Genomic DNA, 26,202 nt, shown 5'->3' on the forward strand with positions numbered 1-26,202 from the left:
ATCCTAGGGGAAAGGGAGCTTCCAAGGCCAAAGTTCTGGGATTCTCCCTGGACCCCAGATTAGCTCAAGCCCATCTCTGAACCAGTCTCTGTGGTCAGCAGCAGAGGGGAATGTGCTGGTTATCCAGGACTTGTCAAAAACAACCTTCACTAGGGAAGTGTTCCAGAAAGGATATGTCTCTAAATGGAAAAACTGAAAGTAGAAACACGATGTCTGGTTCCTTGGGGGATGGGGGATAGCTGAAGGGCGGTAGCAGAAGGAATGCTCGCTGTGCTAGGAGCCAGGGAGGCCCCGGCAGCCCTCCCAGGAAGTGACCACTGGACTACTGGGCTTAGTGGACATAGAGGTGACTACAGGAGTTAGAACCTTTCCAGTTTGAAACCCTGGGGACCAGCAGGCCCCAACACAGGTATATCCCAACTGCTCCTTGCCGTTGCAGGCAGGCATGCCCCAGACGCTGAGCACCTCCAACATGGTCACCCCAGACAGCCTCAGCCCGCCCCCCACGGAGCCCACAGATGGCGAGCAGGCCGGGCAGCCCCTCCTGGACGGAGCCCCATCCTCAGCCTCTCTGGACACCCTGATCCAGCACTTGGTGCCCACAGCCGACTACTACCCCGAGGTGGGTGAGCCGCCGGTGGGAGAGGGCGGCAGAGAGGGCACCCTCCCCACCCAGGCCTGGGGCCTGGGAGGTGGGGGAGGCTGAGGGTGCCCTGCTGTGGCCATCTCGCACATCTCCCCAGAAAGCCTATATCTTCACCTTCCTGCTGAGCTCACGCCTGTTCATCGAGCCCCAGGAGCTGCTGGCCCGAGTCTGCCACCTGTGCATCGAACAGCAGCAGCTGGACAAGCCGGTGCTGGACACGGTGAGGGGTGGGCACGGCGAGGGGCGTCTAAGGCCAGCCTCTCAGCCAGGTAGCCATCGTCCCCATTATCTTCCCAACCAGGACCTGAGCCGCACTTGACCCACACAGCCCCCTGAGGTTTTCCAATCCTTAAGGAAAGGCATAATTTCACGTGAAGCCCAGCTTGGGTCCCGGAGCCCGGCAGTATGGTCCCTGCCATCTGTGGCCTGGGATGCCCAGTCTCCAGACTCCCCTCCCCTAGCGCCCTCCCTCCACCCGCCCTCCTCTGTGGGGTTGTTGGTGGCCCAGCTCCGTGGTTCCTCTCACGATGCTGCGAGCTGTGACTATTTATACATGGCAGTTGGGCTGTGCAGTTACTGTGACAAACCCAGCCCTGCCCGGCCTAAGGCAAAGGGGTGTGACTGGTTCCTGTAGCTGGCAAGTCTTGGGTACTGCTGGCCCCAGGCACCCACGCTCCAAAGTGGTTTCTTCTGGGCCTGCTTGCCTCACTCTGGCTCTCACAGATTTTCCTGCATGTAACAGGTGGTCTCTAGCAGCAGGGTCATCTAAGAAAAGAGCAAGAGCCAGCAAAAGTCCCAGTTTCATTGGCCTAGCTTAGGTCACATGTCCGTCTGTGAGCCAATCATTACACTAATGGGGCTCACTGTGCTTTGATTGGTCAGCGCTGGTCTGGTTCCACCCCTGGGGCGGGGTCAGCTGTTCTTGCCCCACCTGTAAGTTCTGAGAGCCCTTGAAGGGATCCCCAGGCTCAAACCAGATGACTGGGTTCTAAAGCGTGTGTCCTCTTTCTGCCTGCGCCCATGGGAGCAGGGCAAAGTCTGCACTTGCCCACCCCCGGCCCCTGCCATCCCCTTCACCTGGCACAGAAGCTTTGCGTGCCTTGCAGGCCCAGGTCCGGAAGTTTGGCCCCAAGCTGCTCCAGCTGCTGGCCGAGTGGACCGAGACCTTCCCGCGGGACTTCCAGGAGGAGTCGACCATTGGACACCTGAAGGATGTGGTGGGCCGCATCGCCCCCTGTGACGAGGTGGGCGAGTCAGGCCAGAGTCACTCCACCCTCTGCACCCTCCGCCATGGGGCCCTCATGTCCCCACACTGCACAGGACCCTCTAAAACCACCCCCTTCTGCCCCATCAAGAGAACGGAGGGGCAGCCAGGCCTGGGGTTCCAGGCCGCTCTTCTGCCCACTGTCAACGACTTCAGATGGCAGGGTTGGGAAGACCCAGGCAGGCTGTTGGTCTGTGACCCCAGCCACCCAGTACGGCCCATGTCCTGAGCTCTGTGCAGCAGAAGTCTTCCTCCTGCCCTGCACCACATGCAGAGCTAACCTGGCCATCAGTGCTCCCGCCCAAAGACCCGGATTAGAGGCAGGAAAGGGGCTGCAGGACAGCCACACGCCCGGCAGCAGGTTCTCCTGGAATTGCTCAGCCGCCAGGGGTGGGCTGTAGCCCTGCAGGTGGAGGCTTGCCCTCAGGGGCTCCAGCTGCAGGTGCAAACCTGACCCTTACGCTGGAGCGCCCAGTGGCCTGGGCGTCCCACAGCCTGCCTGTCTCCTGCCTCTGTCTCCAGGCTTTGTCACTCTGGGGACAGCACCTGCAGGTCTCCAAGCTTCGCTTCGCTTGGGCAGGAAAAGGTGACAAGAATCTTGGTCTCCTGGGTTGTGTTGAGAATAGGGGAAGGGCCCCACACCAGGGGCAGGTGTCTCCTGGTGTATTCTCAGGGTGGGCTCATCAGCCTTGCCAGGATGAATGACTCTGTGGGCAGCACCAATGTTGCTTTATCTGGAAGGAGAGGGTACCGTCTGGGGGGAGAGGGTTGGCCTGTCCATTGCCCTGGGAGGAAGCTTGACTGGCATACTGGTGGCAAGGGTGTGTCCCAGGGTGGGCCTGGATGTGGCAGGACCTTTGTGAGACAAAGAAAAGCTGCGAAGGCAGGCTAGCCACAAGAAGTCACGGTGCCCACAGCATGACTGAGGCTCAGAGGGGCACCGCCCCGGGGTCAGGTCACACAGCAGGCAGGCCAATGGATGAGGCCCGTGCCCTCCCCCTCCCCCTCCCGCCTCTGCATCCCTGATCACAAGGATCCTAACTTAGGGTGCAGCACAGAGCAGGGCCGCGGACGAGTGGGCAAGTGCATGTTGGTGGGGGAGAGTGGAAGAGCGGAGGGCGGCCAGCTGGACAGACGCAGCTTTCTGGATGAGCGTGGGAGAGGAGGTGTCTGAGTCCTTTGCATGGCTGTGGGTTTGTGGGGTGAATGGGTGTGGAAAGACTGGTGGAAGGAGGGGAGAGAAAAAGGCAGGAAGAGGATGTGGGTGGATGGGCGGTGCACGAATAGACAGTGGGGAGGTGCTGCTGCGTGGATGGGTGAGTGGGTAAATGCAGGAAAGTGAGGAACTGGGAGGCCAAGACAGAGGACCCCTCGAGGCCAGCCAGCGGTAACTTAATGAGACCCAGTTTCAAAATTTTAAAAAAAGGGCTGGGGGTATAGCTTAGAAGTAGAATGTCCTTGGGTTCAGTCCCCAGTACTACAAAAGAAAAAAGAAAAGAAAAGAAAGGAGGAAGGAAGGATAGATGGATGGATGATGGAGCTGTGGGCGGATGAGAACTCACGGGATGGAGTCAAGGACAGATGGGGGATGGGAGCCCAGTCTCCTGTCACCCCCTCCTCCAGGAGGTCTTTGGCAGCACTGAAGTCTAAGTCCTATGATGAGACAGGATTATTCACCCCTGTTTGGCCTGCCTGGCATTGGCTTAGCCAAGTCCTGGGTGCCGGGGAGCAGGGTAAGTCCCAGTGCTTGGGAGCAGGGCTAAGTCCCAGGTGCTGGGGAACAGGGTAAGTCCTGGGTACTGGCAAGCAGAAGTAAGTCCCGGTGCTTGGGAGCAGGGGTAAGTCCCGGGTGTGGGGAGCAGGGTAAGTCCCAGGTGCTGGGGAGCAGGGTTAAGTCCCGGGTGCAGGGGAGCAGGGTAAGTCCCGGGTGCCCAGGAGCAGGGTTAAGTCCCGGATGCTGGGAAGCAGGGGTAAGTCCCGGTGCTTGGGAGCAGGGTTAAGTCCCGGGTGCAGGGGAGCAGGGGTAAGTCCCGGTGCTTGGGAGCAGGGTTAAGTCCTGGGTGTTCAGGAGCAGGGTTAAGTCCCGGGTGCAGGGGATCAGGGTAAGTCCCGGGTGCTGGGGAGCAGGGTTAAGTCCCGGGTGCTCAGGAGCAGGGTTAAGTCCCGGGTGCTCAGGAGCAGGGTTAAGTCCTGGGTGCTCAGGAGCAGGGTAAGTCCCGGGTGCTGGGGAGCAGGGTTAAGTCCCGGGTGCAGTGGAGCAGGGTTAAGTCCCGGGTGCAGGGGAGCAGGGTAAGTCCTGGGTGCTGGGGAGCAGGGTTAAGTCCCGGGTGCTCAGGAGCAGGGTTAAGTCCCGGGTGCTCAGGAGCAGGGTTAAGTCCTGGGTGCTCAGGAGCAGAGTAAGTCCCGGGTGCTGGGGAGCAGGGTTAAGTCCCGGGTGCAGTGGAGCAGGGTTAAGTCCCGGGTGCAGGGGAGCAGGGTAAGTCCTGGGTGCTGGGGAGCAGGGTTAAGTCCCGGGTGCTCAGGAGCAGGGTTAAGTCCCGGGTGCTCAGGAGCAGGGTTAAGTCCCGGGTGCTGGGGAGCAGGGTAAGTCCCGGGTGCTGGGGAGCAGGGGTAAGTCCCGGGTGCTCAGGAGCAGGGTAAGTCCCGGGTGCTGGGGAGCCGGGTTAAGTCCCGGGTGCTCAGGAGCAGGGTTAAGTCCCGGGTGCTCAGGAGCAGGGTTAAGTCCCTCCGTGCAAGCTAAGCACCCACCACCACTGAGTTCTGCCCTCAGTCCCAGCATTATCTTTTAAAAAAGACTCCCGGACCCAGGTAGAATCAGGTGATAGGAAGCCTGTGCACAGGTCAAGGTGAACTGGGTGTTTTCAGAGCTGTGTGTGTTTGGAGTTACTTAACCTCTCTGAGCCTTACATTGATTTCTATAAAAGGGCCAGTGGTAATTCCCCCCTTATGGGACTAGGGAACGGCAGAGGTCAGGGGTGTAGATGAGATAGTAGAAGTTGGTGATGGCTTAGCAAGTGCCCCTTGCCACCCATACACACACACACACACACACACACACACACACACACACACACAGCCCAGAGGAGACACTGCTGCAGCCCCAGCTGTGCAGCAGCCCATCGTTTTTGGAGGCCTCTGAACCGTCTGGCCTGGCTCAGGACGCCGCCTGCCCGCTGCTGCCCCTGCCAGCACCCAGGCCAGACCCAGCATCTCTGGGCTATGGAGCAAAACTCCTGGGGATGTGTGGGCGCCACACTTCCAGCAGCCTTTAGAAACAAGAGTCGCTGAGCCAGGTGTAGTGCTGCACACCTGTAATCCCTGTACCTGGGAGGCTGAGACAGGAGGACCACAGGCTTGAGGCCAGCCTCAGAAACTAAGCAAGGCTCTCAGCAACTTAGCAAAACTCTGTTTCACACACACACACACACACAAAAAAAAAAAAAAAAAAAAACCTTAAAAAGGCTGGGGATGTAGCTCAGAGGTGGAATGTCCCTGGGTTCAATTCCCAGTACGGAAGAAGGAATGGGCACCTCTGCAGGAGAAAAGGTTCCTATTGGGGTGGAAGAGTAGGGCCCCTGGAGGGAGGGCCAGGCCTGTCATGCTCGCACCCAGCCCCAGGTATGGTCCAAAGCAGGGATCCTTGCTCTGAGCTTGCTCTGACCACCTCGGAGTGCCCAGGAGCACCCACCACCTGCTCAGAGGTGGACACTTTCCTTACCCACGGGACCATCACTGCTGGAGGGGTGAGAGGCCAACAGACCTGATCATCCCTGACAGAGGTCTGATAGAAGGAGCCACGTGCATTGGCATGGTGACACTTGGGAGCCTGAGACAGGAGAATTACAGGTTCCAGGCCAGCCTGGGTAACTTAGGAAGACCTTGTCTCAAAATGAAAAATCAAAGGGCTGAGGGTATAGCTCAGAGGTGGAATGCCCTTGGGTTCAATCCCTAGTACCATTTTTAAAAAAAGCCAAGCATGGTGGCACACACCTGTAATCCCAGACTCAGCTACTTAGTGAGGCCCTCTGCAACCTAGTGAGACCTTGTTTCAAAATAGAGTTAAAATAGGGCCAGGGGTGTAGCTTGGAGGTAGGATGTCCTTGGGTTCCATCTCCAATACATCTCCAAGACGCCTCACCTAGGGTGACTAGATGGGCACCTCCAGGGACAGAGGGCGGGACCTGGGAGACAAGAGGGCCTGCAGCCCGGCAGAGGAGCCATCATCTAGGCAGCCTGTCCAGTTTCGCTCCCAGGTGTCCTGGCAGCACTCTGACTTGCCACCAGGGGCTGCAGCTCTCCACCCTCCCCGTGTGGGCACTCAGCCCCCACCTGTAGGTAGACTACAGTCTGCTGTCTAGCCGGCCTGGCTGTCAGATCCCAGGAACCCTGCCACCTTCAAGGTGGGCACCAGGAAGTGGTCAGGCCAAGCGCTCTCTCTCTTCTCCCCACCCACCCCAGGCCTACTGGAAGAGCATGCACCAGCTCCTGCAGGCCCTGCACCGGAGGTTGGCAGCTCTGGGCCAGGGGCCCGAAGGCCTGGTGGGTGCCGACAAGCCCATCTCCTACAGGACCAAGCCGACGACCTCCATCCACAAGGAGCTCCTTGGCGTCTGCAGCGACCCCTACACGCTGGCCCAGCAGCTGACCCACGTGGAGCTGGTGAGCAAGCCTGCCTTCTGCAGGGCGGCCATGGCCACATCCAGGAAGACACTGGAGCTGGGTCCCAGCATGCCTGGGGCCAGCCCTGCCTGGCCCAAGAACCATCCATTTGAACCAACGAGGTTCAAATCCACCTGCTGTGCCCCAGACTAGTGGCGTTCCGATTCAGGGCTCAAGTGCACACTGCTCCCACCCTGGGCTTCCAGAGCAGCTCACAATCCCCCCAACCCCTCGTGTAGGGCTGCCCCGCTCCAGCCCAGCACATGGGCCCTGCTGCATATGGAGGCCACTGGAGGCAGGGCTGGGTGTCTGTCTCCTCTGTGCCTACTGCTTGGCCCTCCAGGCTTCCCGGGCTCTCACTCCATCCCCCATGGGTGCCCGTGTCCCTGTTCACAGATGGGAAGACAGAGGCCACAGTGCTCTGATGATGGGCCAAGGTCGCACCGCAGGAGGGACTGAGTCAGGATTCAGTTCTGACCCAGATTTGCCCTGGCCACAGGTCTCTGTGGGAGCTGTTATTTCAGTGACCCGATCTTGAGCCAGAACTGCTGGGTATGGCAGCCCTCCAGCATCACTCCGTACCCCCAGAACTGGGAAAGGGGGCTGCCTCCAAGGAGGGCGCTGAGCCCTGTGGCCACGCTCGGGGTCAGGCAGCTCAGGAGGGAGGCAGGAGGGAGGCCGGGACCCTCAGCTGCTCCACCTAACTCCTCTCCCTTCCCCACAGGAGAGGCTGCGGCACATCGGCCCCGAAGAGTTCGTGCAGGCCTTTATCAACAAGGACCCTCTGGCCGGCACCAAGGTACAAAGAAAGCCTTGGGCAAGCTGCCCAGCAGGACCAGAGCCGCCTGCGGTGCCTGCGGGGCGGACAGGGATGCCGCTTGGCCTGCGCCCCTCGGGTCCGACGCCACGCTGGGGTCCCGAGGGGGGAGGGGGCACGGGGAGGCTGGAGGAGCCAGGAGGCTGGAGATCCGGGAAGACAAGGGGTAGGATGGAGGAGCCAGGAGGAGGGGTGCGGAGAGGATGAGGATCCGCAGAGACAGGGACGCAGAAGGCTGCGGATCCGGGAAAACGGGGTGGGGCCGGGAGGATGGAAATGCCAGGAGGAAGGGGCGCCTGGAGGCTGGGTCCTGGGGACGGGCGCTCGGGAGTCTGGGGTCCGGGAGGCCGGCGCTCGGGGGTGGAGTCTGGGGTCCGGGAGGCCGGCGCTCGGGGGTGGAGGCTGGGGTCCGGGAGGCCGGCGCTCGGGGAGGCTGGGTCCGGGAGGCCGGCGCTCGGGAGTCTGGGGTCCGGGAGGCCGGCGCTCGGGGGTGGAGGCTGGGGTCCGGGAGGCCGGCGCTCGGGGAGGCTGGGTCCGGGAGGCCGGCGCTCGGGAGTCTGGGGTCCGGGAGGCCGGCGCTCGGGGGTGGAGGCTGGGGTCCGGGAGGCCGGCGCTCGGGGGTGGAGGCTGGGGTCCGGGAGGCCGGCGCTCGGGGGGGGGGGGAGGCTGGGGTCCGGGAGGCCGGCGCTCGGCCCGGGCCCTCGGCCTCCGCGCTCCCTGCGCGCTGACGCCCTCCAGCGGCCACGCGGCGAGCGCGGGCGGACTCCCGGGAAGGTTGGCCCGCCCGGGCCGAGCTGCGGGTTTCCAGCCAGCCTTCCTCGCAGGAACCGGCCGGCAGGGCTCCTGCTGCTTACCCGCAGCCAGTAGGTCCGAGGCAGGCCTGGAAGCGGCCGGTTCTGTACCCTCAGCCCTCTAGGAGAACAAAATAAATACTGTAGCCCTCGAGGGCGGGTTCTCTCCGACAGCAAAGGGCGAGCAGGTTAGACACCTGTGGCTGTCGGTAGCGGCGTAATTGTCTCTCTTCCGAGAGCAGACTGGCAGTGCTGCGCCCACTTGAACCAGAGCCCTAGGCTGGGGTGGAGCGCAGGGGCAGAGCGCTGGCCTAGAGTAAGAGGTCCTGGGTTCCATCCCAAGCCCCAGATAAACGTACGTCCTCGACTTAACTACATCCAGTAACTCGTCCTGCAGATACTCTCGTTCCTGTACAGAGACGGCCATACAGATATTTGGGCTCTATGGTGTTTGTTATGGCCAAAGACTGTAGGCAAATTACCTTATCAACAATAGGGCCTGGATTAAAGAGCAGAATGTGCCCATTAACAGAACGCTGCACAATGAGGCACGGGCCTGCAACCCAGCAGCTGGCAGGCTGGGGCAGGAGGATTGCAGGTTCGAAGACAGCCTCACTAAGTAGGGGGCTCTCAGCAACCTAGAGACACTATATTGTCAAACGAGATCAATTGTGATGTGACACCTTTTTCCTAAGGATTTAAAAGACGTTTTGTTTTGTTTTATTTGAAATATGAACTGGATAATGGCCCTTCATTGGTTACAGGTTATGCAAACTTTCCTCTCCTGGGTGGTTTGCTTCTGGTTCTCATGGTGATGGCTTTTGGTGAACAGGCGTTCTTCAGCCAGCCAATCACATTTACTAAGCACATTTACTAAGCTCTTCCTTTATTTTTATTTTTATTTTTTTTTGGTTACAATAAGCCCTCCCACCCCCTCTCAAATCATACACTTAATCTCTCGTTTCCTCTATAAACTCTAAAGTTTGCCTTTGACAATTGGTCTGAAATGCACTTTGTGCATTTGGCTCAAGATGGGGATCCACTTTCATTTTTCCAGACAGCCTGTCGTTTCTGCACACTGTTCATGTATTCCTTCACCCATCAGTGTGCCCTGATGTCTGTCACCTTAGCAGATGTCAGGTGTCTCTGCGCAGGTAGGTGTCGCTCCTCCCTCGTCTGCCCCTGGTCTGTGTCTCCACCTGTGTCGATACACAGGGTCTTCACCCTCCAGTGAGGCAGATCCCCAGCCCTTCTTCAGGCTGCGCTTGGCTATTCTCAGCCCTTTGCTTTTCCATTTAAATTTTCAACCAGCTGTGCATGATGGCACAGGCATGTAATCCCAGTACTTGGGAGGCCGAAACAGGAGGATTGCAGGTTCACAGCCAGCCTCAGCAACTTAGCAATACCTTCTGCAACGCAGTGAAAATCAATCTCAAAATAAAATAAATCTGAGAGTTGGTCAAACAAGAGAAAAGTAATAACAACTAGAAAAAGTTTGTGGAAAATGGTAGGTGGGCTGAGCCTAGTAGATCATAGCTTAGAGGTAGCCTGACCCTGGGTTTGATCCCCAGTATCACAAAAGTTAATTTATTAATTTTATAATCATTTGTCAAATTCTATGAAAAGCCCTATCAATATTTTGTTAGATTGTATTAAATTTGCATCAATTTTGATAGTGAGTCTTTTCATCCATAAAAATCATATATACTTCTGTTCATTTAGGGTTATTCTATAATATCTTTCAAATGTCTTTTAATTCTCTAGAAAAGCTGTATACAGGTTTTATTAGATTTCTCCCCTTGGTAGTCTATGCACATTTTTGCTCCTGTGCATGAACATAATCTATTTGCATGGGTCATTTGTGTGTGTGTGTGGTACTGGGGGTTGAAGTCAGGGGCATTCTACCTCTGAGATATACCCCAGCCTGATTTTACTTTTTATTTTAAGACAGAATCTTGCTCAGATTCCTCACTAAGTAGCTGAGGCTGGTCTCAAACCTGCAATCCTCCTGTCTCAGGCTCCCAAGTACTGGGATTACAAGCGTGTGCTTCAACACCCTGCTTACACAGACTATTTTTAAATGTATTTTCAGATTTCTGTGTGTTTGAAAAGAATGTACATCCTCACTGAACGAGCACAGGCATCCCTCTGTGTACGACCCCACTGCGCATTCATTGCGTCTTCTACCTGCTTGTCATTGGTCTAGGAAGTGCTGTTTACTTGTGTGTGCCACTCTCTATCTGACGGCACCGTAACCTCCATCAATGCACCCTTGTCCCTGTGGTGTGCGCCACCGTGCCCGGCTTCTTTTTATTCTTTTTTATTCTGGGTCTTGAATCCAAGAGTGTTCTACCTCTGAGCTACACATCCAGCCCGTTTTATTTTTTATTCTGAAACAGGGTCTCACTAAGATGCTGAGCCTAGCTTTAAACCTGTGATCCTCCTGTCTCAGCCTTCCAAGTACTGAGGTTACAGGTATGCACTACCATGCCCAACAGGAGAAAGCAAATTTTCAAAGACAGAATCTGTGGATAAAGAGAATCGCGCGTGTGTGTGTGTGTGTGTGTGTGTGTACGTAATTTTGAATTACATCTTTTACGTCCCGGGTCGCTGGTGTTGGGGATGGTTTTGTTTTGAAGTTTTCAGATCGTCTATAATGACCACGAGCTGACTTCATGTTCTAAAGAGTTAGTGAGACAGGCTCAGGCCCTGTGTCTTTTCCAGCCGTGCTTCAGTGACAAGACCAACAACCTGGAAGCTTACGTGAAGTGGTTCAACCGACTGTGCTACCTTGTGGCAACTGAGATCTGCATGGTGAGTGGGCGACGGGCGGGCGGCGTGACTCGCAGAGCCACAGGTGGCCAGGGGCCTAGGAGCCGCTCAACCCAAGGGCTGGCTGGGCACCCACCCCTGGACACCAGGCGCCCCTGGCTTTCCTGCAGACACTGACCCAAGGATGTCCGAGTTTGTGTGCAGACGGGGTGGCGGTCGCTCTGCCCAGAGGCTCTGCAGCCCGTCCTGCAGCAGGCTTGGTTCCACTTACTCAGGACTTAGGGTAGAAGTGGTTGATCTTTCAGATTGAGGAGACTGCACATCAAAAGTCCAGGCTTCTCCTGGAAAGCAGGAAGTCCTGGCAACACAGAGCTGGGCCTGGTGAGGTCTCAGCCCCTCCTCTGGATGCACTTTCCACCAGAAGGCCAAGCCCAAGGGCTGCGTGTCTCATGTCTCGGGGCACATGGGAGGTCGCCACCCAGAAGCCCAGCAGGGTGCTGAAAGAAAGAGCTCCTGGGGACAGATTTCCACTAGGTCACACCTGTGAGGAGAACAGGGGAGCTGGGATCTGAAGCTCACCTAGGCTGAGGCAGGCAGCCAAGGCCGCCCCTTGGTGGGGCGGGTGGCAGGTCCTTCTGCGGGAGAAATACATCATCAGGTGCCATTGGCCCCACCCTCTCCTATATCCACACTGCTGCCCGGCAGCTAAGATGGCTTTTCCTTTGTGAAGCCTGGATCCATGCCACCTGGGCACCCAGGACCACGGCCAGGACAGCAGAGGACGGCCTAGACGAAGGATACAACTTGGTTCTGAGCTGTCAGTGAGGCTGGGGGCCTAAGCTAAGATTTACGGGTCACACACATTCAAGAGAGAGAGATGGCAGTAGCCAGGTGTGGCAGATCACCCCAGTACCATGGGGGCTAAGACAGGAGGAGCTCAGCTTCAAGGCCTGCCTCAGCAACTTCGTAAGACGGCTGTAGAGCCTCGCCCCCCACCCCCCGTGCTGCAGCCCTGTGCCACACCTGGGCCCTCACCACTGGACCCGGTGCTCTGCCCCGAGCGTCTCGGCTGTGAGATGGGTTGGAGGGTGGTTAGCCAGGCTGGGCCGGGCAGGAGCGAGTCCTCACTGCTCCCACGCCTCGTCCTCAGCCAGCCAAGAAGAAGCAGAGGGCCCAGGTGATCGAGTTCCTCATCGACGTGGCCCGGGAGTGCTTCAACATCGGCAACTTCAACTCGCTGATGGCCATCATCTGTGAGTGGGCCAGGGGGCTGCGGGCAGAGCGGGCAGGAGGGTGCAGCTGGGCCTCCCCCCAGCAGGGGCACAGCCCTGCCTCAGAGGCCCGGACGAGCTGCCCCCGTGAGGCAGGTGTGGCCCTCAGGGTGCGTGAGGGCTTGGCGACGCGTCCCCAGATCCAGAGAGGCTGACACTGGGTCAGCCAAGGGGGCCATGGTCAGAGCTCACACACACACACACACACACACACACGCACACACACACGCACGCACGCACACGCCCACTTTGACAGTGTCCACCAGTACCACCCATCCAGTACCACCCATCCACAGCCTGGCAGGCCAAGGACACTGCAGACCTCAGCCCTAGTGAGGTCCAGCACAGCCTTCCTCTTGCAGCCGGCATGAACATGAGCCCGGTCTCCAGACTGAAGAAGACTTGGGCCAAGGTGAAGACAGCCAAGTTTTTCATCCTGGAGGTAAACATGCTTGTTGGGCCATGGGGTGCAGCTGGCCCTGGACAGAGCCATCCAAATGTTGCCCTGCCTTCTTCCAGCACCAGATGGACCCAACGGGCAATTTCTGCAACTACAGGACAGCCTTGCGAGGGGCGGCGCACCGCTCTCTGACCGCCCACAGCAGCCGGGAGAAGGTAGGCGAGAGGCCCCAGGGGACAGGCATGCGCCCACCGGCTCCAGACCACCTCAGCCCCCAGGACCGGTCAGTGTTGGTCAGCTTTCCATCAAAATAACAAATGCCTGAGATGATCAACTTCAGAAGAGGAAAGGTTAGCCTAGCACGGTGGCACACGCTTTAATCCAATGTGGGAGGCTAAGACAAGAGGATCCCAGGTTTGAGGCCAGCCTCAGCAACTTAAAAGACCCTGTTTCAAAATAAATAAATAAAAAGAGCTAGGTATGTGGTTTGGAGAAAGAACGCCCTGGCTCGTTCCCCAGCACCACACGAAGGAAAGGACAGGCTTATCTGGGCTCAAGCTCTCCGCATGGCCAGTCTCTTCCTCTCCCTGTAGCTCAGGCCGGCCTCTGAGGTCCGGGCAGGCGTGTGGGGCACAGACACTCCCGCACTTGCTCGAGCTGCCCGGGCCTGAGCTGACTGGCCGCTCTGTCTTGCAGATTGTCATTCCTTTCTTCAGCCTGCTCATCAAAGACATCTACTTCCTGAATGAGGGCTGTGCCAACCGCCTTCCCAATGGGCATGTCAACTTTGAGGTAGGGTCTGGGCCCCGGCAGGAAGTGTCACATGAGACAGGCCGGGCGTGGTGGCGCACTCCTGTGATCCCAGTACTTGGGAGGCTGAGACAGGAGGATCGCAGGTTTGAGGCCAGCTTCAGTAACTTAGTGCGACGTTGTTTCAAAATAAAAAAGTAAATCCAGGCATGATGGCACACACCTATTATCCCAGCCCTTGAGAAGCTGAAACAAGAGGATCGCAGGTTTGAGGACAGCCTCAGCAAATAGTGAGACTCTCATCAACCTAGTAAGACCTTGTTTTAAAATAAATAAAATAAAACAGGGCTGGGAAGCTGGGCGTAGTGGCACACATTTGTAATCCCAGCATTCAGGAGGCTGAGACCAGAGGATCACTGTTCGTGGACAGCCTCAGCTATTTAGTGAGGCCCTTTGCAACTCAGTGAGACCCTGTTTCAGAAATAAAAAGACTAAAAAAAATAGGGCCGGGGTGTAGGTCGGAGTAGAATGCCCCTGGGTTCAATCCCCAGCACTACATTTAAATAAATAAATAAATAAATGCATACATAAAAATAAAAAATAAAAAGGATGTGGATATAGCTCAGATATAGAATGTCCCTGGTTCAGTCCCCAAGAAAAAGGGGGTAGGAAGGAAAAGACACTCAGAGGAGGACGCAGTCCAGTTGACTGATGGGCCCAAGGCAGACAGAGGGTAGCAGTTCAGAGCTGACTCCAGGGCAGGCCTGTCAGCGTCTTCCCATCCCCATGTCTACGAGGGGAGGCTGAGTCGTGCACACACCTCTCTGCCTCCTTGCTAAGGCTCTGCACAGAGGAGGCAGATGTCTTCTGCCCTGGAGGGCTCCCACCCCGTGAGGACAGCCCCACAGGCCTGTGTAACAGGAGCCGCACAGAGCTTGGGCACCAGGGCAGGGCCCAAAGTGGGGTCCTGGCAGCAAAGAGAGACTTCTGCTGCCTTAACAGAGCCACCCGCCCACCGCCGCCCAGGTGGAGGGAGCCCTCTGTCCACACGCCCGCAGAATAACAGGCTGGGCACCCCCACTCGGTCATGGCCCCTGAGTCTCTGAGCTACCCAGCAGCAAGGCCAGGCTGACTGCCCCAGGTCCTACCCCAGCGTCAACTCAGTGAGCCTGGTAGGCTAGGGGACACTGGAGTGGCAGCCTGTAAGGACCCAGACAGACAGCACCCCACGCAGCAGTGGCATGCCCCAATCTGGAGGAAGGAGAGGGCCGCGAGTCCTCAATGCCCCTCTGTGAAATGGGCCTACGCCACCACTATGGCCACGTGGAAGGGCTAGGGGAGTGGGAGCTCTGAGTGTCCCCTGCAGTGGAGCCCATAGTTCATGCCTGGCCCTGGACCGACCCTCCGCAGAGGCTCCACCACAAGCGTCCAACTGTGGCCTGGTTACCCCAGAAGGCCAGCAGAGCTGGGGGAAAGGCCGGGCCAGCATTGGTCCCAGGCTGCTGATGCCACATGGGTGAGACTGCAAGGGCCCAGGGAGCCTAGGGTGACCACGCAGGTGACCATGATACCAGCCAGGGGCAGGGACCCCCTCTTGCCCTTCTCAGATTGGTCCTTAGGACCAAGGCCAGGGCAAAGCAAGATTGTAAGACACTCGTGTAACTTGTACAGATCCAGGAAGTAGGTGGGAGGCTAGGTCAAGGGGCCAGGACAAGGGGTGCCACAGAGAAGGGCCCCACCCAGGGGTGTGCTATCATTTACAGTCCCTTTTAAATTGGAGCACTTCTTAAAATTCAACGTACGTATCCAGGAGATCTGCAGCCACTATTCAGCCAACTGTGGACAGAAAATATTTGTCTTTATTATATCTGTGCTGAACATGCACAGACCCTGTCTCAAAATCAAATAGGGCTGGGTGTAGCTTGAAGGTGGAATGCCCCTGGGTTCAATTCCTACTACCCACCAAACTTATATTTATTTACTTAAATAAAATTATACTAAAACAATGTACTTAAGTGCATTTATTAAGTGTTTTTGCATCATGGAGTAATTCAACAACATATACTTACTTGCCATAAGTAGGGTGACCACAAAAATAAATGAAAATCCGCCGCGGTCTCCCTGCTGACAGGCGTGCGGCACACCCCTCAGAGGGCTAAAGGAGGTGCCCATGGCGCCCAAGGCAGTGCCCTGCTGGCGGTGCCGCCCGGGGCCCCACAGCCCTCCGCGGTCCCTGGAGTCACTGTGTGATGAGAGGGGCTTTCCCAGCGGGTCACGCGCCCTCACGGGGACCGCTGGGCACTGACGGTGAATCCAGTTTGTGTCTCTGTGACCCTGGCAGAAATTTCTGGAACTGGCCAAGCAAGTTGGAGAGTTCATCGCATGGAAACAAGTGGAGTGTCCTTTCGAGCAAGACCCCAGCATCACCCACTACCTGCACACCGCGCCCATCTTCAGCGAGGACGGTAGGGTGGCCTTACAGGGCCCTGGTCTGGGCCTCCTCCTGGTCACCATGCAGAGACTCTTACTCTGAGCAGCCATGCGGCAGCCCCCTCTTGCTGGCCCCAGGGCGGAGCAGAGAAGTCTGCGTCATCCACCCCCACCCCAGCAGGTCAAAGGCCGCCTGGGAGGCCAGGTGGGAGGGAGCGGGGCAACCTGGCACCAACCTGAGCAGCCCCTCATGGCGGGAGATGCAGGGCCCCTGCACAGCCACAGTCAGGGACTACAGGTCTCAGAACCCCAAGAAGCCGGGGTGGTGGCGCACACTTGTAATCCCAGCCTTTGATAGGCTGAGACAGGTCTGCTTAGTGAGGCTGTTTGCAATTCAATGAGACCCTGCTTCAAAATGAATACAAAATAGGCCTGGGGGTGTAGCTCAGAGGTAGAGTGCCCCTGGGTCCATCCCCAGTACCGCAAACCCAGATGAAAAGGGGACGTGGCCTCCCAGATGCACGAGGGGAAAGTTCCAGACTAAGCCATCAGGGAAGACTCCAGGAAGCAGCCAAGTCAGACACTACACAGTCCTCCTTTACACTGTGCCCTGCTTCCCTAGACAGGCCTCTAACGCCCCCATCCGTGCCTCCTGAGGGATTACCACGACCTGGTAGGGTTACTGTGGCTAGCACCCCCCGCCTAGAGCGCTGGGATGAGGAGAGGACCTACCCAGGCCATGGCAAGCATCGGAAAAGCATACAGACCTGTGCTCAGTAAATACTGCGAAAAACCTTGAGCTATCATAAATGAGGAATGAGGAGGGAGTGGCGCACTTGCCTGTGATCCCAGCACTCGGGAGACTAATTCAGGAGGATCACAGTTCTGCAGCCTGCCTTAGAAACCTTAGCAACTTAGCAAGGCTCTCTGCAACTTAGTGAGACTGTTTCAAAATACAAAACTTAGTGACATCCTGTTTCAAAAATAAAGAAGAGCCAGGAAGCACACTTGTAATTTCAGCATTTGGGAGGCTGAGACAGGAGAATTACAGTTCATGGACAGCCTCAGCTACTTAGTGAGACCCTTTGCAACTCAGGGAGATCCTATTTTAAAATAAAGAATAAAGGCCGAACATGGTAGTGCATGCTTGTCATCCCCGCGCTTGTGAGGTGGAGACAGGAGGATCGCACTGGTTCGAAGCCAGCCTTGCTGGCTTAAGAGATCCTGTTTCCAAATAAAAGAAAATATAAAATAGGTCTGGGAGTATAGCCCAGAGGTAGAAGGGTTTCCAGGAACCCCAGTACCACCACAAGAAAGAAAGAAAGAAAACGAAAGAAAGAAAGGAAGGAAGGAAGGAAGGAAGGAAGGAAGGAAGGAAAGAAAGAAAAAGAAAATAAAGAAAAATAGGGCTAGGGGTATAGCTCAGAGGTAGAATGCCCCTGGGTTCCATCCCCAGTACCAAAAATAATAAATAAATGAAAGGAAGTAATGAAGGAGAAAGAAGGAAAGAAGAAAGAAAAAGAAAGAAGAAAGAAAAGAAAAAAAAGAAAGGTGGGCGTGGTGGCACACACTTGTAATCCCAGCATTTGGGAGGCTGAGACAAGAGGATCATGGTGCATGGACAGCCTCAGCTATTTAGGGAGGCCCTCCACAACTTAGTGAGACCCTGTTTCAAAATAAAGAATAAGCCGGGTGTGGTGGCGCACGCTTGTAATCCCTGCGCTTGGGAGGCGGAGACAGGAGGCTCCCACAGGTTCGAAACCAGCCGAGCTGGCTTAAGACACCCTGTTTCCAAATAAAAAAAAATATAAAATAGTATAAAAAAGTATAAAAAAGTATAAAATAGTGTAGCCTGGAGGTAGAAGGGTTTCCAGGAACCCCAGTACCACACACACACACACAAAGAATATAAAACAGGGCAGGGGGTGTAGCTTCGAGGTCGAAACCCCTTGGATTCCATCCCCAGACCCGCAAAAAAAAAAAAAAAGAAAGAAAAGAAAAAGAAAAAAAAAGAGAAAGAAAGATAAAGAAAGAAGGAAAGAAACAAAGAAACAGAGAAAACGAGGTGCTGTGGATATGGAGCAGCCGTCCTTGGCCGTAGCCGCATGACTTCACCCTTTCCTCTCCAGGTCTTTATTTGGCTTCTTATGAAAGTGAGAGCCCCGAGAACCAAGCAGAAAAGGAAAGGTGGAAATCTCTAAGGTGAGCTGGGACCGCAGGGGTGGGGAGAGGGCTGGGCTGCTGGGCACCAGGGTCAGGCCAGGCCCTTCCCACATACCCCTCCCCAGGCCCCCAGGGCTCAGCCACCTGCAGAGGGAGCAGGGCCAGGTCAAGGTCATATGGATCAGGGCATAACACAGCTAGCAGTGGTGCACACCTGTAATGTCAGTGCTCCAGGGGCTGAGACCAGAGGGTCTCAGGTTCAAGGCCAGCCTCAGTAACTTAGGAATACCAGTTTCAACATAAATGAAATAGAAGCAGGCGTGTAGCTTGGAGTTAGAATGTCCCTGGGTTCAGTCCCGAGTACTAAGAGGGAAATAAAAGGGGTCAGGGCAAGAGGAGGCTGGGTCCTGGGCCTGTCCTGCAGGCGCCTATCTCCTGGGGGTCAACATGTATGTCCCAGGACCAGGAACTCCCAGTTCATATTTTTATGCCAGAAAGTTAAACACCCACGCCACCTCCTGCCTGCCCAACATGCTGGTACAGCCAAGCAGAGATTAGCTATGGCTGGGGCAGTGCCATGGCCGCCAGGCCCCCTCTGGCTGCCTCCCACCTGCCTGCAGGGGGTCTAAGCGGGGCTGGACTCATCCTCCCCGCACACTTTTACCCGCAGATCTTCTATTTTGGGGAAGACATGAGAGGCGCTGAGCTAAAGGAGGAGGAAGAGATGGCGCCAGCAGAGGCCACCCACAGCCCTGCCTCAGACGGCCCAAGGCGTGGAGGGGCAGCTTTGCCAACGGAGACCCCGTGGCCTGGCACCCGCCACAGTGGTCACAGGGACACAGGAAACTTTGTGGGACTTCAGCCCTGGTGGACACCTCAGAAACACCCAGCCTTAAAGACCAAGGAGCTTGTGTTGTCGTCAGTCTGTCCTGGACCGGACACGGCGCCCCTACCCCCAGGACTGGGCGGTGGCGGTCTCTGACCCTGCGAGTGAGGTGCACGGAGGTCCACAGACACCAGAGGCTTAGGAGCACCTGCACCTGCAATCAGCCTCACGGCGCCACGGGACAGTGCCCTCGCCGGCCGGCCGCTCTGCTGAGGGCTGCTGCCCTGTCCCTCCCGGGGGCTGTCCCTGCAGCCCGCACACCCCCCTGTGTGCACCCTGCTGGTATCAGGGTAGCTTTTAATGGTGACAGCCTTGAGCTAGGTCCGCAGAACAAAATGGAGTCTCAGCATCAACAGCAGCGTGTAGATTATGAGCCTGCCGCCTCTTCCCTTGTAAGCCTTAGAGTTGATAAACCACGTCTGTACATCCTGCATAGCAACGTCCACGCCGAGCCCTGGGACAACCCGACCGGCCTTCAGCCAGGACACAGGGAGACTCCCAGCTCAGCCCCGGGAAGGCTGTAGCTAAGGTTCAGGTGTGGGCCGCGGTGGCTGTTTCTAACCCATGATCCGTGCTGGGTGCTCAGCTGGGTGCTTGCCAGCCCTTTGGTGAAGGGATCCCAGCCGCCCTGCATATGGCCTCTTGTGCAAGGGAGGTGGTGGAGCCAGCAGGGCACCTGGAGGTTCCCTGTGGCGCCACCCTGCCCCGTATCTCTAGAGCAGCTGAGGCCCCACATGACACACAGCAAGGCCGCCCAGCCAGGAGGAGGCCAAGGGTGCGACGCTCACCCTCTCTCTGGTCAGAAACTGCTACCTCAGCTCGCATCCCTAGCTAAAATAGCCCTCAGTCCCTGGCATCGCTTGGTGCCATTAGGAAAGAGCCCTGGCCAACATCAGCAGGGACTGTCCCTGTTCTGAGCCATGCTCGTCCTGCCTGGGAGAACCTGGAGGAAGCATAGAAGGGGTTGGGCCAGGCTTGGCAGGTCCCACGGATGCTGTTCTGCCCCGGCTGCAGGGGTAGAGACGGGGCTCCCAGCTCGCCCAGAGCCGAGGCCATGCCGTCCTCACTCCTGAGCAACGTGGTGCAGACCTGGAATCCTGCACCTCAGAGGCCTGGGGCCACTAGCTGGGGTGCCCTGCCCTGGCCTCACGTGGCTCCTCGCCTAGGCTGAGGCCGCTGGCTCCTCCCCAAGGCCAGCCCTCCCCACAGCCAAGGCCAGGCTCAGTCCTCCCGTCAGCAGCCTCCTCCGCAGTGGGACATGGGGTATGTTGGAGAAAGCAGTGCAGGGCGCTGGGATCACTCCAGAGGCTGCGTGGAGGGGCAGGCCGCAGCCTGTCAGGATTCAGAGCCCATGCAGCCTGGCCTTGGTAGCCCAGTTGCCATGGAAACACTGAATTCCCACTTCCAGGCCCTGGTCATGCTGGTCCTGCCCCGGCATGCTTTCCCCACTGTCAGTCCAGCCAAAGCAGGGCCGTCTTCTCAAGGCAGTTCCTGACAGGGGGCCGGCAAGGTGAGGTGCAGGCTCGCCTGCAGGAGAGGAGGAGGCCTTCTGCACAGCCGTGGAGAGAACGGGGGCTGACTGTGCCCCGAGGCCACCCGAGGCCCTGGGACTTGCGCTCTACCACTCTGAGCAGCAGCAGGGTACCAGGCCCAGCTGAGGGTCCCAAGGTGGAGGCCCCTGTTCCCCTCTCCAGGGGCCCTGCTCACCAGCACAGGTCAGAGCCACTCCAGGCCCTCTGGCTGCCCCTGCAGGGCGCCGTTGTCCTCCAGCTGTCCTGGCTCCAAACCCTGCAGCTGGGGGAAGGGGTCCTGCACAGAGCGGGGCTGTGGACCGGCTCAGGAGCAGGAGTGGTGTCTAAGACCGATGCCTGAGACCCAGCATGGTGTCCTATGAGGCTAAGTCCTGACAATTCAGGCTTGAATCTGCCCAGCTCAGCTGCACCTCCTGTACCAGGGAGCAAACATAGCTGTGGCCTCGTCTTCATGACAGGGCCTTTCTCTTTTCTGGGGGATACTGGGGTAGAATCTTCAGGGGGTATCCTGCCTCTGAGCTATACCTCCAGCCCTTCTTATTTTTGTTTTTGTTTTGAGACAGGGTCTCGCTAAGTTGCTGAGGTTGGCTGTGAACATGTGACCCTCCTGTCTCGGCCTCCCAAGTACTGGGAACTGCAGGCACACACCTCTGTGCCCACCCTTGTGCTTTTTCTTTTCTTTTCTTTTATGATACTAGGGGTAGAATCCAAAGGCTTTCTACCTCTGAGCTACACTCCCCGACCTATTTTTATATATATATTTTATTTGGAAACAGGGTCTCACTAAGTTGCTGAGAGCCTCACTAAGTAGCTGAGGCTGGCTTCGAACCGTGTGCTCCTCCTGTCTCAGCCTCTCAAGTGAGGGGATTACAAGCGTGCGCCACCACGCCGGGCTCTTGTGCTTTTTTTTAAATCCCCCCAGGGTGGGAGCTGGGCTGGGGGTCGCCTCTGGAAGCCTGGACCTGCCTGGGCTCCACAGTGGACTCTTCTCACATGAGAAACCCATGGGTTCTCTGAAGTCCCTGACTACATCAGTATGCCAGGTGGTAAGGAGAAGGAATGCTGAGGACAAGGGTCCAGCAAAGGAGGCCAGGAAAGAAGGCCAGGAAATGACAAGTTGGTGAGCAGTGAGCAAGTGAGGCTTGCTTAGGTGAACACATGGATGGATGCATGGATGGATGGATGGATGGATGGATGATGGTAGATGATGGATGGATGATGGTAGATGATGGATGGATGGATGGATGGATGGATGGATGGATGGATGATGGTAGATGATGGATGGATGGATGGATGGATGGATGGATGGATGGATGGATGATGGGTAGATGATGGATGGATGATGGATGATGGAAGGATGATGGATGGATGCATGGAGCAGAAATGGTAGTAATAATGTTAAAGAAGTGGTGAGAGAGGACTGTGACTCTAGCTCTGTGGAAAAGCTCCTGCCTGGCATGTGAAAATCCCTGGGTTCAATTCCTAGCACCACCACCCCAACATGTTTTTTTCAGTGTGGCACAGAGGTATACATCTGTAATCCCAGTGCTTAGTTTGAAAGCGGGCTGGGGCATAGCTCAGTTTGAATACAATAGGGCTGGGGTACAGCTCAGAGGTAGAGTGCCTCTGGGTCCAGTCCCCAGTGCTCCCCACACAGTGCAGTGGGACCAAGGCAGAGGGTGCCCCAGGCTCTGGTACAGACACCAAGAGCACTGCCGGCCACTGAGGGCTCCCAGCCGCCACTCAGGGCCAGGTGGCCGGTGTTGACAACCTCTGGGCCTCTCATTTTCCCTGTCCACACGCACGTGGACGATGAACACATACCTAGATGGCAGACTGTGGGAACAGCTGTTAACCAAAAGTGTGCGTTTATGGCTTGATCTTTTTGTTAATGTGATATACACAGATCTAACTCAGTTGCTTTTATAGTGGTGGAGGCCAAGTGTGGCTGGCCCTCAGCAAACTCATTCACTCCTACTGCCAACGGGGGCGGGGGTGGAACAGGAGTGACAGGACAAGGACTCATTTATGGAGGGGTTGAAGATTGAACCCAGGGGGTTCTACCACTGATTTACATCTTCAGTCTTTTTTTAATTTATTTTTTATTTTGAAACCAGGTCTCAAACCTGCTCACCTAAACAAGACTAAAATATTGTGTCTCCTACTGTGTGTGTGTGTGTGTGTGTGTGTGTGTGTGTGAGAGAGAGAGAGAGAGAGAGAGAGAGAAGAGAAATGAGAGACAGACAGACAGACAGACAGACACAGAGACACACCGGGTATTGAATCTAGGGCATCCTACCCCTGAACTGCACCCCCAGCCCTACTTTTTTTTTTTTAATTTTTGGAACCAGAGTATTACTAAGGGAGGATCTCACTAAGTTGCTGAGGCTGTCTGCGGACCAGCAATGCTTCAAGAAGTACTAGGATTACAAACTCGAGCCACCACGCCCTGCTCCATATTTTTAATTCTATGGAAATCAAATGGACTTTTACAACTGGGATGCCAAAGGGACCGTAGATGTGGATAAATTGCTTTCCCAGAAGATGATGTCAACACCCCACCCCACCCACAGAACCTTTGGCCAAATTTCCAGCGAAACTTAATGTGCAAAAACAGGTGGCAGCAGCTTCCTGGCCCACTGATTTTTAAGGACTGCTCTAAAATGTTTATCCTGATGACAGGTTTTTGCCCAAGCTCGCGGAGGCCAGGCGGTGCTGCGCGCCGCCGCCAGGGGGCACTCGTCCGGAGCTGTCCTGGCCGCTGGAGCCTAGAGCGCCGGATGCCGGGGGTCCCAGGGCATTCCGACCCTCCCACTGCCTCCGCCTCTCCTCCACCCCAGCGGAGCCAGTGTCTCCGAGAGGTGCCCTGGATCTGCCCCCGCCCGCCCGCCCGCCCCTGTCGCGCGGTCCTCCCGCAGCATGTCGGTCGCCTACCCTGACGTCACAGCCGACCATCACTGCCTGCCGGACCTGAACCAAGAACCTGCTGCACGTGCCTGAAAGGACGCCCTCGGGGAGGGACCTGGGTGGCGGTGCCTCGCTCGCCTTCGCGCAGAATCGGATATGATGCTAAAAACCCAGTCAGAAAGATCAGTGGGGGGGGGGGGTGTGTGTGCTGGGAAATCGCCTCAGGCCTCCTGGGCGAGCCACTGTGCCTCCCCAGCCCTGAGGTCAAGAACACTGGGTTGAGGAGGTACTGGGGACCGCACCGGGCATTCCACCTCTGAGCTCCACGCCCAGCCCCCCTTCTTTTGAAACCGCCTTGCTGTTACTTGGCATTGGCCTGGGACCTGCGCTCCTCTTAGCCCAGCCTCCCAAGAACTGATAGATTAATAATATTTTAAGGCAGTAATTTTTTAAATCAAAGCTCATGCAAAAAATTCATGAACAAGAGCCAGGCGTGGTGGCACACCCTTGTAATCCCAGACTTGGGAGGCTGAGATAGGAGGAGCACACAAGTTCAAAGCCAGCCTCAGCTACTTAGTGAGGCTCTCAGCAACTTAGACCCTGTTTCCAAATAAAACATAAAATAGGTCTGGGAGCGTAGGCCGTAGGTAGAAGGCCCTTGGATTCCATCCCCAGTACCACACACAAAATAATTAATGAACAAAATACCAACATTCAAAATAAAGCCAGCCCGGCATGGTTGTGCACACCTGTAATCCTAGTGCTTGGGAAGCTGAGACAGGAAGGTGACAGCCAGTCGCTGAGATTCGGGGCAGGTCTTCTGTTTGCACCTGAGGTGAGCACCGTAGCCCCTTCACAAGCCCCAGCTGTAGTGGATATAGGCAGTCGACGAGCAATCCCCAACCAGGCGCAGTGGCCCTCTGCTCTATTCCAGTACCGAAGAGGCTGAGACAGGAGGATTGCAAGATTAAGCCAGCCTCGGCAGTTTAGTGAGACCCTATCTCAAGAAAGTAAAAAGGGCCGGTGGTGTAGCTCAGAGGTAAGATGCCCCTGGATTAAATCCTCAACTCCACAAACAAAAATATTTCTATGTCACATAAGTCCCAGGTGCGGCACCTGTTATCAACAGAAACTTCAGACAAGTTCAATTTAACTGTTTAACTGAGAGAGAACAGTGGGAGAATCGGCAGCCTTGGGAACCAGAACAGGGTCAAAGGCCGAAGTGTGGCCAGCCCACGACCAGGGGTGGGAAACAACCGTGGAGCCTGGATTAACTGAGCCCGCATTGGCCTGCTTGGAGCAGCTGGTGCGGCTGACAGCTCAGCCCCGGGCCTTGGCTGAGACTCAGCTGTGTGTGAGGAAAGCGAATTCCGAGTCAGGGTCCAGTTGTGCTGAGTTAGGCTGCAGTTCATTGCCGGTGGAGGAAAACCCAGGCCCCTTGGGCTGGGACTAGCTGAGCACTCTGATGAGGATGCAGGAGTTCTGGGCATCTGATGCCTCGGGCCAGAGTTCTCCAATCCAGTCAGCAAATGGACCTCTGCCGTGGCACTTTGGCAGAGGCAAGATCCTGGCCCCAGTCCGAGGACTCGGCTCAGGGCAGAACCCTGAGCACTGGATTCCAGACCAGAGCCCCTTCAGCCAGGCGTGTGTGAGAGTCACAACGTACTAGTCAATCTGCTGGCAAACACTCAGAATTAGAGGTAGTGCGAAACAATCTGCATTTCTAGGCACTTGTGAAAAACTACACTGTCTACCGGCTCTGGCCTCAGCAACCTAGCAAGACCACTTCAAAGCAAAAATCAAATAGGGCTGGGGGTGTAGCTCAGAGGTAGAATGGCCCTGGTTCAATCCCCAGAACCACACTCACACACACACTCTCTCTCTCTCTCTCTCTCTCTCTCTCTCTCTCCTGCAGTGTCTCTTGACAATAGTTATACACATCTCTTGTGGGCTTCTATGTGCCCTGCCTGGACCGTGGTCTGTGGTCTTAGTCTGGCTTATAAACAACAGAAATTTAACCAACATGGTAGAACACACCTATAATCCCAGTAATTGGGAGACTGAGACAGGAAGATTACAGCTTCCAGGACAGCCTCAGCAATTTAGCAAAACCCTCAGCAACTTAGTGAGACCCTGCTTTAAATTAAAAAGTAGGAAGGGTTGGGGGTTCAGGGCATGGTGGCTGAGACAGGAGGACCACAGCAGGTCCACACACAGGTTCAAAGCCAGCCTCAGCAACTTTACAAGACTCTCGGCAACCTGGCAAGGCCGTTTCAAAACCAAAACAGGGTCTGGGGTAAAGCTTAGAGTGGAATGTTCCAAGCTCAATCCTCAGTACAACAAAATATGGTAACTTAATCACCACACTATAGTCATGGTATTTGGAGGTGAGCCTTTAAGAGCTTCTTCCAGGATGGGACTGGTGGGTTTATAAGAAGGGGTAAGGAACTGGATGTGGTGGTGCAGGCCTATAATCCTAGCACTTGGGAGGCTGAGTCAGAAAGATCACAGGTTTGACAGCCTCAGCAAGTAGCAAGACCCTGTTTCAAAGTAAAATGAGGCTGAAGGTGTAGCTTGGAGGTAGGATGGCCCCGAGTTCAATCCCGCACCCAGCACCACAAGAAAAGGAGGGGAAAGGCCTGAGCTGGCACATGTGAGATGCCCCCGCCGCGGCAGGAGGCAGCCTGAAGCCTCTACTGGCACCAGCTCCTGGATATTTGACTCCCGGCCTCCCAGGTACGAGAAGAAATGTGTTTCCTTTCTAGGTGAGTGTGTGGCACGTGGGTTGTGCTGTAGCAGCACAGAATGGTCTAAGACACATCATGGTGTTGGTTACATTTTACATATGGATGGGGCACAAACATTCAATCCACAGCTGTTGGTTTGGGGCCTTGGGGTCCCAAGGATGGTGTCC

At 56.2% G+C, this 26,202-nt stretch overlaps 1 protein-coding gene across 1 annotated transcript; it reads left to right on the forward strand.

Annotated features, from left to right (window-relative positions):
• Window positions 1–445: 445 nt before the first annotated feature.
• RASGEF1C (RasGEF domain family member 1C) lies at window positions 446–18,658 on the forward strand (the record flags this gene model as incomplete). Its single annotated transcript, XM_080699111.1, has 13 exons — window positions 446–622; window positions 744–866; window positions 1,753–1,890; window positions 6,369–6,569; window positions 7,294–7,368; window positions 10,902–10,991; window positions 12,100–12,202; window positions 12,583–12,662; window positions 12,740–12,835; window positions 13,317–13,412; window positions 15,712–15,835; window positions 17,930–18,002; window positions 18,634–18,658. The coding sequence occupies 13 exons, from the start codon at window positions 446–448 to the stop codon at window positions 18,656–18,658; spliced, it is 1,401 nt and encodes a 466-aa protein (XP_080555237.1).
• Between the last annotated feature and the right edge of the window lie 7,544 nt (window positions 18,659–26,202).

Source organism: Muscardinus avellanarius (genome assembly GCF_963383645.1).
Source record: "Muscardinus avellanarius genome assembly, chromosome: 7".
Taxonomy (NCBI): Eukaryota; Metazoa; Chordata; class Mammalia; order Rodentia; family Gliridae; genus Muscardinus; species Muscardinus avellanarius.